The 20,519-nt window shown below is 40.3% G+C and overlaps 1 protein-coding gene across 3 annotated transcripts in view; it reads right to left on the bottom strand.

The window, feature by feature from the left end:
* Positions 1-18,172, bottom strand: part of LOC139754903 (uncharacterized) — a 143,037-nt gene extending 124,865 nt beyond the window's left edge. For all 3 annotated transcript variants that reach the window (XR_011713969.1, XM_071672730.1, XM_071672731.1), the window contains exons 1-2: positions 17,769-18,172; positions 6,191-6,578 (exon numbers count right to left, since the gene is read on the bottom strand). Coding sequence is in view for 2 of the 3 variants with exons in the window: in XM_071672730.1 (XP_071528831.1) it covers positions 6,191-6,290 (100 nt within the window). In the remaining variant the exon portion in view is untranslated. The remainder of the gene's footprint in view (positions 1-6,190; positions 6,579-17,768) is intronic.
* Between the last annotated feature and the right edge of the window lie 2,347 nt (positions 18,173-20,519).

Here is a 20,519-nt window from a genome sequence, read left to right on the forward strand (position 1 = left end):
ATATTCAGCAAATTAATTCGTCAGAAAAAATATATATATCTCGTACGAGATCTTTAGATCATTAACTTACAAAGCCCCTCAGTTATCAAAGATGAGAGGGTTCATTGACAATGTGACTGGGAAGATTCTACCTCGTTCATTAGAATGGGGTAAATTCTTATCTTTACTCACTGTGCCAGGAGTTAGATCCGTTGACTCAAATTTACAAATCACACTAACATATATGAAACCTTAAGTCATGTGTCATGATATGTTCACACACCTTCCCTGCTCGTATGTTCACTGTCTTTAATCAGAGGCTTAAGACACTAATTGTGCTCTTCAGTTGAATCCTAGAGTCGTCTTCGCCGATATGATGAATAAGTCACAGGTCATATCCAGAGGTCTTTCTTTACTAGTAGTTAACTTAAGATTGCGTCACAGTTCTTGGGTTTCAGGTCGTTCCTATGTTTAATGGCGTGTACGGTTATACATCATCTCATTGTGAACCATTATGCCATCAAGAATTGTTTAACTTTCAAGTCTTTTGAAGAGCTGACTCAGAAAGCCTGGCCAGCTTGACCCCCATCTAGTTATAGAAGAGATGCCAAAGGTAAAGCTGGTTAAATTTCTCAGTTTTTAACTAAGTTCGCCACGAAAGACTGAAGGGGAGTAAATATTTCAAAGGAAAATGCCATGATCTTCAGTGACCTACATAAATATATGAAATACCCCAACCTTTTGCTTTGAGAAAAGAAACACATTTTTGTGAATATTTCTCCTTGAACATAAGGTTAAAACTCAGATTAGACATGAAGTACCTGATTTTGAAATTGATGATCAGTCATTAATATATGGTTGGAGTTCTGCAAGTGAAGCTGAAGGGTCGTGGGGCAAACAGAAGGGGGTAACCTTCCTCCTTTGCACAGAACGTCAGTAAAAGTATGAAGGCATCTGAGAGGCTCGTTCATGTTATGTAATGACTACCATAGAGGGCTAGGCTTTACAGTTATACATGACTTGGAGAATGTTAATATGAAGGGAGGGAGAGGAGGTGAAGATAGAGTCCTCTCTCTCTCTCTCTCTCTCTCTCTCTCTCTCTCTCTCTCTCTCTCTCTCTCTCTCTCTCTCTCTCTCTCTCTCTCTCTCTCTCTCTCATCAGCCCAGTCTTGCCAGGCCCTTAAGCTGTTACATGTGCTATCAAAATCATCTGGATCATTGCTTCTTGGTTCATCATTTTGTAATACAATGTTTGGTCTGTTCGACTACAAACATCTCTTAAGAGCATACCACCACACCTCACAGCTTCAGGCCTCAGGTTAGGACATGCTCTTCCCCTTCTATTTTCATCTCGAATTTTTTTCCGTACTGTTGACGATATCAACCACCTCATTATGTCATGGTTATCTAAGAATGAATATGATTATCACTCGATGTCTGAGGATTAATATGATTCAATATAATTCAGTCCAGATAATATAGCTCATAAGAACCAGTTGAACACTTGGGTTTTATACTAGGCTGTGGTCCATGAACAAGAGGAGAGTCAAGCTAGGCAACATCTGATTGTTGTTTATGGAAGACTATATGATAAGTGAACACAGTCCTAAGTGAGCATAATGAGGAGGTGTTATAAAAGAAATGAGAAAGTTTGCGAGTGGTGTGGCAGTGAGGTTCTCGTGCCTTTGGCTGCAGTCATTACTGCCACAGTGTGGACACCTCTGGTGGTGTAGCAGCCTGGGTCTCGGACCCTTGGCTGCAGTCATTACTGCCACGGTGTGGACACCTCTGGTGATATGGTAGCCTGAGTCTCCGGCCATTAGCTGCAGGTATTAGTGTCACAATGTGGACACCTCTGATCCTTTAGTGATAGAAATCTGCTTATCGCTGAAGACTGCCTCAGTCACCGTGACGACACTCAAGTAGGAACTGAGAGATAGAAACAGGCACTCTCTGCCTCGTAGCGAGGCAGGTTGAGATAGGAGACGTTAGAAGTGGTCGAGGGTAGAGACGGGACTCTTGTGTTTTTATATCTAAAAACTATATCTACAGTATGTAGTTAACAGGTTAACAACTCCAGGAAAAAAAGAAAAAGGTTTGATATCATATCCTGCCATCATTCCTGACGTCACCTGATTGGCTGTATGTACTGTTTCATCGATGGTGAGGTATGAGAAAAAGCAACGCAGAACTGGAGGATGAGAAGGTGTAGCTATCAGGGCATTGATATGAATCACACAACCTACTCTTCACGTCGTTGTTATTGATTATAAAGATGTTAAGAACATGAAGATAAGGATCTAGAGAGTGAGGAGAATTACGATGAGTCTGAAGAAGAAGAAGAAGAGGAGGAGGTAAACTAAAATGCCTTGATAGGAAAAAGGTAAAAAGAAATATAAGAATGATTGAAAGATGTGGACTAAGAAAGACGGTTTGCAAGACATAGAACGAAATGGAGAAAGTAGAAGAAGACACAAAAGTTCAGTAAAGGTAGACCTGTATAAATTCGTAGTAGACATTAAAAGTGATGAAAATAACTTCACAGATAAATGAGAAAGCTGTACATTTTGCCACATGACAGAAATAAGTATCTGTCTGCGTGTAACTTTGATATTGATAATATAATCAGAAAATTTATTATTGTTGTACTAAACTGGATAAATTTCATGGATTTTGTGTATTTGAATACCGTTCCATCCATCTGCAAATGATCATATCTAACTGCAACAATTTTCCTACCATGGTGTAAAATTTTGATATATTTCTTGTGCTTTAATACTTTTTTTTTCCTTGTGTGTTTTCCTCTTTGTAGATGGGTGAGATTAGAGTGGAAAACTGAAGTAGCTAACAGTAGAAGAGTTGGGTATAGCTAAAAAAGTTGAGGGTTTGTCATGCTGTTAGAGACATGGATTGAGATGATATTGATAAACGAAAATACTTCTTAAAATTCTTAAAATATCATGTAGAATACTCTGCTTATTTTCACTCATTTTCTTATTTACCTTATTAAACTACATCATACATCCTGAGTATTAGCAGGCGCAGATTGATGAGATATATGCCGTAATTTAGTCACTATTTGCAACTATAAGTTAACTTAGTCTCTGCATTCGCTATCGCGCCATACTCAGCCCAGGAAAACATTTTACATAACTGTGAGTGGTAGACGATCACCACGTGGATATGTTCACCAACAACTCGGATCCCACTTCCCGGAATGTAACTGAGATACGTGGAGATGTAAAATACCTAATCTTAAAAAAGCCATTAAAGTGTATTGCAATGAGAAATACTAGATGTGCGGCCAACATGAGGGGGGGGATGGTTCCTTATCAGCCTTTACTCCTGCCCAGGAACCACCCGACCTTCGTTAAGGACACGTAAATTAACAATTATAGTCGCTGGGTTGTGTTCCAGGGTTTAATGTGATCATATATCACCCGCATTATTTTCCGCCGGGTTATAAGGGCCGCATTTTACTACACTTCTAATTCCTAATGGCTCACTGGTTGTTCATAAAAACAGGAGGTCGCAATTACCGGACCATTTTTGCGTTTTCATGTGCAATACAATATGTGCCAGTTAAGCTACAGAGACAAAAACTGGGGATAATTGCGGCACTTGATAGTAATTCGAAAAATCCATTATTAGAAAATTGAGTTTTTCTTCCCATATTCGCTGCGTCGACACGAAGATAGATATAGACATCAGGTCGTCTCTATTATCCGAGGTAGAAGGGAGGTAGACCCCCGTGCCAACCAGAGATAATCATATCAGATTCGTTTCGACACTGTAGTAGACTTTGACTACCTGTTACTATGTCTTTAGCTCTCCTTTTCCCAGAAGTTGTAACGTGCTGTTTTACTTTAAGGATAATGTTGTAAATTCATGCCGCAACTTCAGTAAACAAATATCTTTATTTCCCAGTCAACAAATGGCTTTCAGACAATCATGCTGTCAAGGGTAAGAAACCTAGATCAGCGATTTTGTGTTAGAATCGATGAATCAAAAACGCCTTAGCGTAGATTCCCTCATCATGAAAGAATATTCACCCTGCCAATTTTACGACAATAGATTATCATCTTTTTAGATGCAAGAAAATGAGATATACGATCATTGACATCCGGCCAAAAGTATTGATGTGTAGGAGATATTAGGTCATGTCTTTGGCGCTGGTAACATACAGTTTTCCCGAAGAACACGTTCGAAAACTTGCAGGTGTGAATTGCTTACTTGACTCGAGACGCTGTTGTCTAAATCCTTTAGCCTCCCAACGTCGGTTTCCTTCCAGGACCCTCCGGGTTCTGTCTTCCAAGCATACAAGTAAAAAGAATCATTTCCAGGAAGGTGAAGAGAATGAAGCCCTCAGAGATATTTCATATTTGTTTTACTTCCTAAGGATTTACATGGTGAGGAGTAGTTTGTCTCTGTCCACTGGAATGGTGCAAGAGCGGACATGGGTAGAAAATATTGGTTCTCAGAGTGACGAAGGTAAAGTCCAGAGATATAAAGTGATCAAAGTCAAGGGCACCACTGGCATGCACACGGGCAGGAAGTATGGGCTGGAAGGTATCTATCCGGGGAATGCCGCTGTAGGAAAATGTGGACGGGAGACACGCTTGGCAGATGACAAAGAAGACATAACAGAGGAAGACAATAAGAGGTATAAAGAAAATGTGATGATGGAGAGAGGAATGATAGATGTTATTAGCAGTCCTCCAGGAAACACTTAATTTTAAATACGGAAAAAACACATTTTAAAAAGACACAAGAGAAAGGAAAAGATATACTTTTCCTTTTTTTTTAGTTGGGAGATAAAATCTTGGAAATATATCAAGATAGTGGAAAATATTGGAATGTCTAGACAAACATACAGCTTATACCTAATGAATGAAAACGAGAGATTGAATGAACAGAAAAAAGGGAAAGGTATTTCAACCCCTTAAAACCAGAGATATAGCCTGACCACCAGTGAACACTGTATAAAAGAATTTTAGCCACAACCAGTGGACAAATACAGGACCCACTACACAGGGTTCCTAAGCACAAATTACGGTGGCAGCCGTAGGCAGGCAGGTTACGTGAGGAACTTACTCATGTCAGAATAAAACAGCACCTACCTCTACAATATTCAACGGATCTCTCTCTTCAGTTATGGTTCCTTGACCTTTATGGTTTACAAGTATACACTGAACTTATCGTAAGTACCCGAGTTGACCGGATGCGTCATATAAAACCAGCTAACGTAATGTGGCTTTTGGTGAAACTAGAAGAGGATTCCCCCTTCTAATGCAGTGAGAGAAAACGGGATATGTTCCGGACTGTGAAAACATTGTTTCGTATGCGTAGATTAGACACAACAGCAGTGAGAAGACTAGAACTAGTGAACGAGACAGAGTGTAACTGTTGATAAAGAAGATTATTTGTATTTCATGTTAATTCTAACGGATAGTAGATGAAACTGTAAATGAGCTAACATGAATAAAAGAACAAGTAAGAAAGATAGGGAATGATTTGGCGACAACATGAAAAGTTTGAATGGTGCTTTCATGGTGCCTCCAGAATATTTGGTTTGTGGGCATGTATGAACCCACATCTACACACGCCCTGGCCATTAGCATCAATGATGATATGCATACAACCTCCCATAAAATCCTCTTTTTTTCGCTTGAAGCAATACTAATAATGGCTGTAAGATAGTATTGCATTTATAACCGTAGTTCTCGGTTCTCTCCCACTGGTTGTGGAAGGGAAATATCCTTCAGTTTACAGTATGAATAGAATACATTCTCCCATACAGGAGTGTCACACCATTCGGTCGGTGGCATATACTTCGCCAAAAAAAAAAAAATTCCCAAACATGAAAATACTGTAAATCGTTGTATTTTCGGCCCATAGTTATTCCCATCGTGTAAGTCTGTAAGACCTCCCACTCTCATCCCTGGAGGGTATCTGGGCATAATATGTCCTATGAAAGAATCCAACACCTATTTGCCTCACCTAATTCACTCTTACCCAGGAGTTGGAATTAGAATTGTGAAGGAAAATCTCATTTCATACACATATGGGTGGAGATGCCACCCCAATAGATGGAAGATGTTGTTGAAGAGTTAGATTACTTTAGCACTAAGGAGTACCACTGGGCAAGAGTCTGGTCAACAGCGAAGAGACACATGACAGTCAAGTGGGTGACAGGAGTCTGACTACTTACGTTTCTTCTTGTCGTCTTCTGGGCTGGGCTGCTGCATGATGGTCTGCGTGTGTACCACTTGGTGGGGGGCGGGAGGCGGCGGAATATCCATGGTAATCATGAAGAGCTCCTCTTCTGCCACGGCTATGAGAGAACTACTGAGAGCGCGAGCGGAGGTGGGTGCCCTTTTGACGTGGTGCTCCGGACACTGCTGAGTTAAGGGTAGGTCAGGGCAGCAACAGACCCACCAGTCCAGCTCGACGGCTGGTGCTAGTTAAGGAGACGCTTCATTTGTAGCGGCACTAAAGCAGTTAGACGACCACGAAAGGAGTCTTTAGCAGGGTAAACAGCCTCCGGATGTCACGTAATGATAGGACATCTGCTCGCCTCGCATCTGTATACTCAGCACCTGTAAAAAGAATGTAAATCCATATAAATTGCCATGATTTCAAGGTTGCACCAGGAGTGGCTTTCTGGGCTAGGTATACGACAGTCCACTGGGAGCCACCTAAGTACTTACTCCTCACACGGAATAGGTTTTGTAGCTTATAACATCAGGAAGAGAACAAGTGACAGTGGGTAGCACTTAAATGATTGGGTCCTGTCTACTGATGACCATAAAGACAATTAAAATTCCTCTAGATCGCTGTAATTTAGATATGTAAGAAATAAGGGTGCACCAAAACTACCAATTCCTCCTCCTATCCTTCTTCTCCTGCACTTTACAACTGAAAGGGACACGTATATTCAGTACAATGTTTATACGTATATTATAATGGTGTAAAAATGACATAGTAGTGAATACTAATACCAGATCGTTGCCCATGCATCAAATGCACCACGGTGTAAACTTTGCCCATCCGTGAGTACAGCCAGAGACAGAGTCAATGGGAACCACTTCATTCTAAGAAATCTTTATCACTAGTGGTTTAGACGGAGTACTGGGAGTGGAGCAGGGGAGGCAACTTATCTGCTTGCCATTTACTCCCAGGGCTGCTCATTACCCTCATCCTCTAACTTGCTGCACCGTCTTTACTTCCATGCTTAACAACTCCTCTTTACACCTAGATCCTTATCTGTATCAGTTACTGTCTTACTTTCCATTACATTTCGGACTTCTCCAATTCCCAGTTAACCTCCGTCCTGATCACTCTCTTGCTCCAAGTCTTCCTTTATCCATAGAATCACTAACGTAGTACCCGTGGCACATGTCCCTCACCCCCTCCTTCCCTATTCGTAGACAAAGTGTTATGCCTGAAATACATTTATGGGAAGGTAATAATACCTTCGATTCTTATTGTTTCCCTCGACCTTTGTAAGTCGAAATCCTTGACTGTGTATACATATATATATATATATATATATATATATATATATATATATATATATATATATATATATATATATATATATATATATATATATATCATTATACTTAGTCGCTGTCTCCCACGTTAGCGAGGTAGCGCAAGGAAACAGACGAAAGAATGGCCCAACCCACCCACAAACACATGTATATACATAAACGCCCACACACGCACATATACGTACCTATACATGCCTTGTGTGGCCACCCGAGTGCCCTCATCACCAGCACCTATATCATCTCCAGCTGGGAGGATGAGACAATCAACTGTCCATTAAAATTCATAAGCTGTAGCGCTCCTGGACGCTTCCTCACCCGCTTTTTACCGCAAGAGAGACCTGCTCTGCTCCTGGAGAAGACCTAATGATGGGTCTTTACTGGGATACTGTGTAGAGCAAGTACAAGACGTTCACGCTCACTGACTTCATTACGCAGGTATCATAAGTACGTATGGTCTATAGCTCTGCTCGTTTAGCTCGTCTCAGATTATGTTTTACGTTTTAAAAGAAGTGTGAGGAATGATAAGGAATTCGAAGTTGCTGTATTGAGCATGATGAGACATACGAACTGATCATAGAAGTTCCATTTTTTTTTGTTTCAACTGCTTATATGTCCACACATGCTTGCATATATGTATTAGCACGTACTCTTTAGTCTACAAAGATATGCTGTCATTCATGCACAATTAGATATATGCATTTAGTAATATCTTCGCATCTATACTGATGTAAATAATCCTATGATTACCATTATCCCAGACTCTTCTCCAGAGGGCTTTGTAGGTTCTAGGTTGCCCTTCAGTCAGTAGCAAGGAAAGGATGGATTATCTTTGAGTGACAATTTCTTTGATGAGATAGTACCCCAATGACACAACCTAGTCGAAGGTAACATTCCTCGAGCATCGTAACCACAAGCAGGCGCAGTCCGGTAACGCCGAAATATATGTCTATCAACTGACTGTTATATTTCTCTCTTGTGTCTCCCCTGATGATGTGATTATTGCACGAAAGTGCACTTGGGAACTTTTCGTGTTTCATTTTCCCCGTGGACTCATAGGAATATCTTGATCACGCGCAAAATTGTGATCCTTTCCAATATATATATATATATATATATATATATATATATATGTAATGTAATGTGTGTGGGATAATTGAGATGGTTAAAAGACACAGGAGGGAAGAGCTCCTTACGTATTTTTCTCACGTTTCGTCATGCACAGAAGACTTCAGCACAAAAACAGAAAGATAGAAAGACACAAGCATATATATTCCCACAAAAGAGTGATATTTCGCCGAACTTAAACATAGATATATCAACATACATATATACATACATGTACATACACATACATATGCATATATACATACATATACATATCTACACATGTCCATATTCATACTTGTTTGCCCTCATCCATTCCGGCGCCACCCCCGCCCCACAGGAAACAACATCGCCACCCCCTGCGTCAGCGATGTAGCGCCAGAAAACAGACGAAAAAAAGGACACATCCGCTCACGTTCATTCTCTAACTAGCGTATACATTTATTATATATTCATTATACTTTGTCGCTGTCTCCCACGTTAGCGAGGTAGCGCAAGGAAACAGACGAAAGAATGGCCCAACCCACCCACATACACATGTATATACACACACGTCCACACACGCACATAGTCATACCTATACAATTCTACGTATACGTATATATACATACACAGACATATACATATATACACATGTGCATAATTCATACTTGCTGCCTTTATCCATTCTCGTCGCCACCCCGCCACACATGAAATGACAACCCCTCACCCCGCACGTGCGCGATGTAGCGCTAGGAAAAGACAACAGAGGCCACATTCGTTCACACTCAGGCTCTAGCTGTCATGTATAATGCACCGAAACCACAGCTTCCTTTCCACATCCAGGCCCCACAAAACTTTTCTTGGTGGTTTACCCCAGACACTTCACATGCCCTGTTCAATCCATTTTCCTTCTCTGTTCCTTCTTTTGGAAAATTAAATTATATATATATATATTTTTTTTTTTCAAACTATTCGCCATTTCCCGCATTAGCGAGGTAGCGTTAAGAACAGAGGACTGGGCCTTGAGGGAATACCCTCACCTGGCCCAATTCTCTGTTCCTTCTTTTGGAAAATTAAAAAAAAAAACGAGAGGGGAGGATTTCCAGCCCCCCACTCCCTCCCCTTTTAGTCGCCTTCTACGACACGCAGGGAATACGTGGGAAGTATTCTTTCTCCCCTATCCCCAGGGATATATATATATATATATATATATATATATATATATATATATATATATATATATATATATATATAAGAACAAGAATGCTGGAATTCAAGTGACACAGAATGCCACAGTTGCTTGAGTAGAGATATTAAACCCTTTGTTCTACTTTCAAACTTCTCGAATATTTCATATTTTCATTATACTTAACGTGATCTTTATCTTAAATACAATGTCAGCAAAAAAAGAAATCTTAATATGATATTAGTTTAACGTGTTACTAATTAAGTGTTTGATACCTGGTGTATTGTTAGCTTTAGCTAATTTCATCATTTCTTCAAGTCTGCTTGAAAGTGAATTTCATATCCTCAGGCAGGTAGGTAATCATTCACGATCATAATCATTACCAAGTAGAGAAACTAGATATTTTCTCTTTCATTTTTGCAAATTTGACGGCGCTCACAGTTAATCCATTAAAGCTACAGGTCCCATAATCATCACTTATAAAGACAGTTATATTGAAATGTTCTATTAATTGACAAAAGTATTTTGCTTGCAATATTGAGGGGATCAAATACCCCTGACCCCGGAACAGTGGCACAGGTGTTTATACCAGACATTGATCACACCTCCACATCGCACGTAGCTAAAAACTGAAAGATATTATCCACAAGGGTGAAGCTGTGCACAGAAGCTCTTCTTTGTGGAGATGATGTCTTTCCCCACGACAAACTAGCTCAGTTACGGACGAACCACTACCCAGTATAAATGCTTGTCTTGGCATTATTCTAAGTGTATCAGTCGGTTTCTTGCAAGTTTTTCCACTTTTTTATAGCATTTAATTTTGACGTATCTGTTGATATAGGGTAGGTACACTCAGCAAGGCCTCTTCAGCTAGCAATAGCTTCACCAACTCTCGTTTGCCATAGGTTGGGTCGGATTAAACAGACACTGATGAGACGATCTTTGTAACACCTTTTCTCATGCGCCCAACAAATCAGATCTCTAACCGCGACACCTTTTTGTGTCGTTTCTGATCCTGTTGAATCTTACCTTCGTAGAAATGAGGGAGACATTTCTTCTAGGAGCTTTCGACGATTCAGTAGGTATCTGCACCGTAACAGGTGGTCATATAACCATTGTCTAGTACTTTTTCACCAGGATGTTTTGTCTGTACGTAACGTTAACTTATGGCTTATTCGTACGTTCCCAAATTCCCTTGGAGGGGTCAAGGTTTTCATCATCTATTACTGAGTGATAACCGGGGTTCCCTGGGGTGACATTCTTCGAAGCATGGATCAAAAGTATGTAACAATGACTGGGGAGGAACTTTTCATAAATCATTTACGAGATGAAGTTCAATTCATATTGGTCAGTGTGCATGTAATTATCTTTTATTTAGAGATAATTCAAGAACAGATTCGTTGCATTCCTATGAAAAAAAAAAGCTGAAACCATGACTGAATGTATTAGAGAAATGTAATAAGATATCGTGTATTTTCTCCAAGAACTCTTGTAATATTTGTAAGGTTATATCCAAATCACATATGTTCTTATGTTATACCAGAAAAGATCCATTTCGTTTGGTTATATCTAAGGAAGGAGGAACTCAATAATATTCCAAGGACCTGGCCAACACGCGGGTCGAGACGATCTGATAAGGTGTCATGCTTCCAAAGTGAACTTGTTCGTGCGTAGTCCAAGTTAGGTCAAACCAAGGTTCTCTCTCGTTAATAATTCAACGTTTAAATTTTCATGCATTGTCACAGGAAACGAAAAAAATCTAATCGAATATTACAGTTATCTTCAGAATTACTGTAGTTGATACTCAGCACAAAAAAGAAATGAAACTATTCGCATAGTGGCGGACCATAGATGCCTGAATATCACTTTTAAACCAAATAGAAGAATCAATTTACCTGAAGTGGGATATGTGGGACTAAGGTTAACTCGTTTGTTGTACAAGGATTTCGAGAATATTATTTGTGCCAACTCCTTTCCAACTCCTTTCCCTGTTCAGGTCAAATAATGATTGTAATACAAAAGATTTCAAACAGGAACAGACCACTGGGTCCTTTCGAGGCTGTTTGTGAAGATACTAGAAAGTTGCACATTAATGTGGTAAAAGTTGGAAGGTATACAGATAACTCAGAGAGATTAATATGAGACTTGTCAATGTGACTTAGGACGCGGAAATAATGCAGGTCGTGGACTGAAAGCGAGATATATATCCTGTTAATTCTTAACTGTATCTATAGTACTGTTTTTAACCACTAACTGGCAATTCGTCCCGTAAGTTAACAATCCTGATGAAAAAAGTACTTTGCCTCATTCAGTGTAGAATGTTTGCCCATGAGTTTGTATTCATTAGAACGAATGAAATCAAGCAAAGTAAATCTTAAGTAACTTGATAAATCAAGATAATCAAAGTCTTAGAAGATAATTCTGATTACTTGTATTAGATCACCTCTTAATCTTCTCTTTTTTAAGCCGTTTAATGTGCTCTCGTAGGTTTTGTTTTTCAGCCCGGGGATCATCTTAATAACTCGACGCTCATTCTCTCCGTTCTTTCTATGTTTTTGTTTTAAAAAGCGTAACCAAAACTGAACACACTATCAAGATGGGGACAAATTAACGAAATTTAGAGGGTGAGAATGATTTCCCTGGACTAAATTTCGAAGGCCCTACCTATTAATCCAAGAACTTTACTCGCTCTTTTCACTGCATCTCTGCACTGCTTACTTGGTTTTACGTCACCAGTGATTGTTACGCCTAGATCTTTTTCCATCTTTAGCTTTTAGAACTTAACATAATTTTTATCGTAGTTTGCTTTTTTTACATTTGCTACTGATATTAAAACTTTGTTCTTGTCTATATAAAAATCATTTGCCACCTATGAGCTCAATCCATCTGTTTGTGTCAGTTTGAAGCTGTAGACGTTCAAGTACATTTGTAGATTCATTTCCCAGATTTGCATCTGCGAATTTTGATATCTTATGATTCAGCCTATTATCGATATTACTGATATAAACGAGAAGAGAACCGGTCCCAAGACTAATCCTTGTGGCACTCCACTTGTTACGTCTAACCGTTATGAGGCTTGACCATTAATCACACCTCTTCGTTTACGGCCAGGCTACCAATTTGCCATCCACCGAAGTGGATGACAACCCCGTTAATGCCATGTGACTAAATTTTGCCAGAAACTTAGATGCTGAACCTTATCGAATGATTTTTTTCTTTTTTCTAAGACTAGATAGATGACACGAACTTCTTTATTCTAATTACACATGTTGATTATATCATAAAAGAAATCTAGCAGATTTGTAAGACGTACGAATTCGTCGAAAACCACGCCTGAGAATAGTTTTGTTAAGTGGTAGTCCTCTAAACGGTGTGCAGTTCTGTCTTAAAAGATGGTTTCCTTAAGTTTTCCACGTACTGACGTTAAGTTAATTTGACAATGATTTACAGGCAGTGACTTATTACCTTTTTTGAATGTGAATGTTACAATGGCAAACTTCCATTCATCTGGAACTTTTCCAGGTGACAAGTGACTTACTGAAAAGAACAGTTAAGGAGATGACTGTCTCATTTTTTCTCCTCTTCCATTGTCCTTGGATTAAATTTATCAGAGCCTGCCATTTTGTTTACTCTCATTCCGTTATTTGCTGATAGTTTGTCTTTAGCTTTTATATTTTGTTGCAGAAAGTTATCCTCTCTTATTAGTGAAACTGGATTCGTGATATGGGTTGTGTATTCGATGATAACAACAGATGAACAAAAGTCATTTAAGACTTTGCCATGGCTTCATTGTCTTGAATTAATTCACCGTTTTCCATTGTTAAAGGACCAATTGACTGGATAACTACTCTCCTGCTTCAGACATAACGGTAAAAATCCTTAGGGTTTCTTTTGCTGTTTTCAGTAATATACGCTTCATACTGACGTTTATTTTGTCATATTACTCTCTTACTTTCTCTAAGCAAATGTACATAACCCACTCTATAATGTTGGCTGTTAGTCTGTTTAAGTTTCTTATGATCTGCTTTCGTAGACAAGATGCACTTTTTTTTTCACCATTCTACCACCATGGCTTCTTTTCGAAATAGACGGTCTACTATGCTTTGACATGCATGTTCCCTCTGCTTTGATGGTCTTACTGAAGCATATCTAAGCTACGTTCATGTTTTTTTTCCGTTGACCATATCATCTCAGATTTTCCTGCCAAAAGCAATGCAAAGATCATTAAAATTTGCACTTTTAAAATCTGGTATCTTTTTGCGACTGTCATGCTGATCAACGTTAGTTGTGGTGTTGAAACAAACCTCAAAAGTGAATTGTCGATGATCACTTGTATCGATTTTTTTTCCAACCTCAACATCATCATCGAGATCCTCATTTGCAGTAAGAACTAGATCTATTACATTTTTGTCGCGAGTAGGTTTCTCGACTGAGTGGACTAGGGCACTATCAAGCAAATATCGGTAGAAATTAAGCAAATCTAGGTAGATTGTGTATCAAAGGTCGCAGTCTCATATTCAATAAGGTCAGTAACTCATTGTGAACTGTAATGTGTGATACCTGCTAAGAGAAAAATGTCTGGGAGGCGTATAGAAAGACAACAAACTGTAACATAACAGATACTTTAAGTACGTAACCTCCTGTTTCTATCATCACGCTTGCCTCTTCTTCCTTCTCCTTCTCCATACCATATAAGATGTTCCTTGTTTTTCATTTATACTACGTATATGCACTTCAGATTATCACTGGATATTTCAGTTAGAGAACTCTAAATAACTATGGCAATCAAGATTTTGCCACGGGCTCTAAACGTTTTTGGCCAGGATATTTCGGCTAAGATATATTCTGTTTAGTTGTCTGTCTCGTTTGACAGCCGATTTGAGGCTGATACTACCTGGTTGTTTAAGTGCTGTTACAGCTCGCGTGAAGTTTTTGACCATCTACTTATCTGTGAGGTGTACCAGCACTTGTGAATCTGATGCTATATGGGTTGCCTGTGCAATATAAGTGAGAAAGTGATGCTCATATTGTCTTGTTAACTGTACAGAGAACTAGTTGGTGTGAGGCTGTTATGTTTGGTTGCTTGTGCTGTTTGTTGCGTACTCCTAAGTTGTTTTTGTTAAGATATCTGCCTGGTGTTCTTCTTGGCGAATAACTTCGTTATTTTCCATTGGAGATCTCAGAAAAAAGTATATGATATGAATTTCATAATGCCATAGGAAATATAGACAAGTTTATATATCAGCGACAAAATGTACATCAAGGTTAAAAAAAGGAACCTGATATAAAAATATTACCTTTATCTTTCTGTCCCAGAACCCCTTTCTATGGATATCCCGCAGCGTTCAAGGAGCCACTGTATGCGACCATAGGTCAAAGAGTGTGCTGATGCAGTGAGTAATCCCGTTGACTTAAACAGTTAACAGTGCCACACCCTAAGTCACCATCCGTCTCACAACAAAACCTGTGAGAGTCAGTGTAGCAGTGGTTATATCAGTACCTTGTCTCAGGTCACCACTAACCTAATCACAACACCTTATGTGTAGCTGGACGTGAATACTTAGAAGCTGGAGAAGTTATATAGCACATTCACATCTCGAGTCATTATCAGTCTCTCCCCACATCATCACCAGCGCCACATTCCATCCTCCATATACACTTGGACTGGACGTAGATGGGTCATCAGATCCACGCTCCAGGTCACCATGAGCCTCTTATGTGGTGTGGCTGGATGTGGATGGCCTGAGGCTGGTAGAGTCATGGTAGCAGAACCACGTTCAAGGTCACAATCATCCTCACCTAAGTAGCTCTTCAGGCTTTGAATACGGATGGGTGCCTTGGATATGCACCAGTCACCACAACGAATCATCTAACAGCACTAAGATCTCATTTCGTAAACTGTCTTTGATAATGTCATTGGTTTTCATTATAATATATTGTCTGTCGTGATAATATATTGGCAGTCTGGCAGTTATTTTTCTAATTCTTCTCGTTCTCCATGTAATTTAGGACAAAACCTATTTGTCCTTGAAGCTGGTGACCAGTTTTATGGTCTACACTATAAACCTGTTGTTCACAATTAGTTTTCTTTATAAGAATGACAGATTTTGTTGATCAAAGAGTAAGACCCGAGTCACGAGCACCACTCTGATCAAGGAAAGTGGAAAGATTCACCTCCACCAGTCGTTGTCTTTTGCGATACTCCACTAACCTTCGTCATGCAGGAATGGTTTTCAAAGTATTTACCTGCACGAGAGAGGACGCACAAGAGCCAGTAAGTTGAGCGAAGGAGCAACACCACAAATATCAGTCCAGGTCGTCCCGTTTACCAGACACTTGCTCAGTGTTATCAAGTGATCGAGTTTCTGTGTTGTTCTGACAATCGTGGACGTTCTTTTCGCCCCAAGTTGCTGAAACGATCTTGAAGTAGTATCTGCTTTATCTTCAGACTATGGGGCTTCTGCTGTCATTGGTTTACTGTCTATACACTTATTTACAATCAGTCATCAGTTTCTGTGTTCATGATGAGCTGCATAATACAGAGATATAGTTCCAAATATGGATGATTACCACAATGCAGACACGGGAGGTCAGGACCCGTAGAGTTTATTTCTAGTGTCCCCTCCCGCCACCCCACCCTCCCACTCCCAAACAAGTCACCCTCTAAGGAGGGAAGTGCCCAGCGGCTAGGTGCTGGGTCCTTCAGTGTGGGGGGATGACAGACGGCTAGACGCTGAGCCCAAATGATTGTAAATCATGTTTTATAGCTTACCTTCTGATTATCAGTGTGGATTCATTACTACTACTCACAGGTCTACGTTGAACTACAGGTCCCAATATCACACGTCACAGGTCTGGTGCTACAAGTCACAAGTCTAGTGCAACAAGTCACTGGTCTAGCGCTGCCAGTCACAGGCCTGCTGTCACAGGTACTAGTACTACACATTTCAGGTCTTGTGCCACACGTCACAGCTACGTTTCCAGTCAAATACAACACGTCAGATCCCAGCACGATACTTCACAGGTCCTAGTGCTACACGTCGCAGGTCTTAGTACTAGGCGTCACAGGTTATCTTGTGTCGCCCATCTCTATCTGATCATTATGTGTGTCTCTCTTATCTTTGTTGTTTTTCTTTCAGCTTCTACCTATTCTACCTACGTATGTAATGGCTTCTTCCAATGCCACTTTTTCTCTTCGCCCCAGAGCTGTGACCGTTGTTCATTATCTTTAATACCCATTCGGCAACATTGGGGTTTTGGCAATAGATATTTCTTGTTAAACTGTGAACGTATAACGGAGCGCTATTTTATGTAAATCTGGCAATGAATTCAAGAACATGGAGAGGAGCTTTGGGTTTGTGCACTATTTCCTACTATATGTGGCAGCTGTAGCAGAGGAAACACATTAAAAGCTATTGCTGTATACTTACCGTTTTCTGGGTTTTTTTTTTTTTAAGCAAACACCTTTCGGCGTTATGCTGCACTAATGATGGTTGATAAAGTTTGTGATTGTCTTGAGTTGAAAATGAAATTTACTCTCTACTTTATTAATTCTGTTTCAGTGGGTCAAATTGAAATGATATTCAATAGCACGGCGAAAGGATTTTTTTTTTTGTATAGCCCTGCATGATTTGCAGGATTGATATCCATTTAATGACTGATCCATCTATGCTTGTTTCTTGGGTACACGCTACTATCACGTCCCATTCTATTTATAGGGAATCGTATATCATCAGAGGGGTTTCACATACCACATTCGGCCAGTTAGATTACTGCTTCGTTTATAGGAGAAGAAATAATCACCATGGACTCACTCGTGCAAGTAAATGCATCCTATATAATATCGTATTATCCCTCTAAGTATAAAAGATATTTGCAAGATTTAAGGATAAATGAATTAAATAACCACACTCACTAGTGAGTCAAAAACCATTTCAGATCATTCAGTGTGTGAACCTTACCCTTGTCGTTGACTGAGCGGTCATCTGGTGCTGCCTCGCTACTGATTATTTACGAAGTGATGCTCCCGAAGCGTATCGCCTTCCGTCAGATGTTCATCCTTCGTACACACCACACAGTGACGACACCTTACAGAATCAAATCACTAAAGTTCTGACAGCTACTATTTCCTGGGCTAGAGTCTGATGATTGTAATTTGAGAATCGATGATTCCCATAACGTTTCTTCCAGTTCCTGCCGAATGACGAGAGACTTTCCTGAAGCTGAAGCTTGTCAGTTAGCTATATAAAGAGCACTAAGGCACTGGAACACGGACAGACTTGGTCAGATTGGGCTTGTAAGCGCAACCGTAACGAGCAACTGGCCGAGCAAGCGGCTGCCGAGGAACTATGCAAAGAAAGCGAGTCTCTAGGGCCGCCTTGGAGTACACACTCCTCAACCGGCCCACTCCAGCTCGCCTGCACCGCCCCCATGACCGCAGCCCGCCCAGGCTTGCTCCCTGAGACCCGCCCTTCTCTCCCGTCACGCTTACCGAACACTCCACCAGACGCCCTTACTGCTGCAGTTGCTCCAGCGAGTAGTTAACCCTTTTTTTCAATCCACTGTGCTTTTACATGGCATATGTCAACGCCTGCAACTAATATTCACCAAGCAGTTGGTGAGTTTCTAAGGGTTAACGGTAAACCAACGCAGACATTGGAGTTGGATGGGTTGTCTGGTACTGGGGTACAACAGGGGTGCGTGCCGCTGTGTATCTCTGATCCCCCAACCCTCCACATCAGTCTGCCCCTCCCTCCTCCCACTGTCCCAGCCGGGACTGAGATTGTGACGTCATTACGGTTCTCAACCCCAGCCTCAGCTCGGCCCTCACCAGCAACACAGTAGCCGGAGACGTGTAGCGCGTACCTGACGCACTGCTCTTGTCTCCTCTCCATCAGCCGCGGTCGCCAGTCTTCCCCGCCCTGCTTACCACGACAGATTCATTTCTTGAATATCAGACATAAAACTTCTTCGCGTATGATAAAAGTTCAAAGCCAAGTACATAACTAAGATACAACTGTGTATCTAAAATAACATTTAAATATCAAGACTTTGTTTGACATCATTTGCAATGAGTGATGTTTGCTTTGTTTACATTGTGACTCCAGCCTACCAAACATGTTTGCTTTGATTCACCCTGGGAGCAACATACCATACCTGGATGATGGCTATCTTTATAAGTTGAGCCACGGTTCGTTTACTGCTGTATAGTCTTTAGACTATCGTATGTTTTACAAACACTTCCTCCGGAAGCTCTCTTGAGCTTCGTCTATATTGCTTCCATTGAGAACTGGAATCAAAATGACGCTTTTACATTTAGACAGTCCTTTAGATATCTGGCTCTCTGTTGTGTGCTTGCGACGTTGTTAACAGACCACACTTAACCTCCTTTTTTATAGCCACACTGAGCCACCTTTTTCACACCCAGTTTCACACAGTCGTGAGCTACTGAACTGTCTTTGCCATCTTTCACCTCCCCATCCCTGAACCATCGTATCTACATGAAGTTTCCTTTGTACCACACTCCAAGTAACGCCCATGTCTTGCATATCTGCGATTGCACTGCTGGGCAGAATGCGTTCCAATATTTCATATCTTCCATTTGTTGGTAAAAAGTTAATTGCTTTTTCAGATAAGTGAGTACTTAGCAGTCAGCCTCAGAGACTCTGAATAGGTAGCTATGAAAGAGGTCGTCAGTTTAGGACAGGTGTTCCCAATCTTGGTTTCGTGACTGGGTCACCAAGCATATTTCTTGAGAATGTGAAGGTATTGTGATTTCTCCACGGCTGTCAGATCATGTATAGTGTAATGCCAAAATCGGTAGTCCTCACGCGTCAGCCTCATTCTGTTCTTAGAAACTCCTCAGGCTTAATTGATAGATGTCCTCAGTCACCACTCGACCCCATCTCCCGTTTCTCTTGATCTTGGTGATCGAACAGTCAGCAATACTGCCAGTCCGTCTGGGGCATTCACAGGACCCTTGCACGATATTCACATTATGTATGTTATAATACAGCAAGTTTTAAAGAGGGGTATGATTTTTTTAATGAGTTTGCATTAATAGCAGCTTGGAGACTTTAATGCTGTCAGATAGTAATCCAGATTACCTTTTTCCAACGGAATTTTATAATCACTCATGTTTACTTTTAGAATTCTAAAACATCTTAAGGTAACTTGATTACTTTTCAAAGTATTGATTTCTGTGATCAAACGTTATCAAGGCATAAAATATTAAGCTTCACCTTTAAGTAATGTTGAATGACGAAGCGAAATAATACCACCTTTACTTTAACAAGTAAATTTGTTCATTTTACTTACTTAAACATGGGTATCCAACTACTGTGTGAACTTTTCAAACGGGTGAAAGTTACGATTGCCTAAGGATATCTCTAAAAGCATCAGAATGAGAAAAATTATTTTAGTGAGATGTCTGCATTTCTTGTTCAATGCTCCATGGCTGTCAACGGGCTACCTACTTATATTAAATGAGAGCATCTAATGCCATTTGCTGTCGCACAATATAAACAAGATCAGACCGATCTGTAGCTGATGCATTTTGTCTGAACAACACTTGTGATTAATAAGATGACATTAATCACACGAGAAAGAACGAGCCAAAAGATCCAGAGGAGAAAAAGCTACGTGGATTAAGAGCCAGTTTGTGTGGCTAAAAACATTACGTTGATGGAGACCTGAAGTAAGCCGATCATCTG

Source organism: Panulirus ornatus, chromosome 18 (genome assembly GCF_036320965.1).
Source record: "Panulirus ornatus isolate Po-2019 chromosome 18, ASM3632096v1, whole genome shotgun sequence".
NCBI classification, from domain to species: domain Eukaryota; kingdom Metazoa; phylum Arthropoda; class Malacostraca; order Decapoda; family Palinuridae; genus Panulirus; species Panulirus ornatus.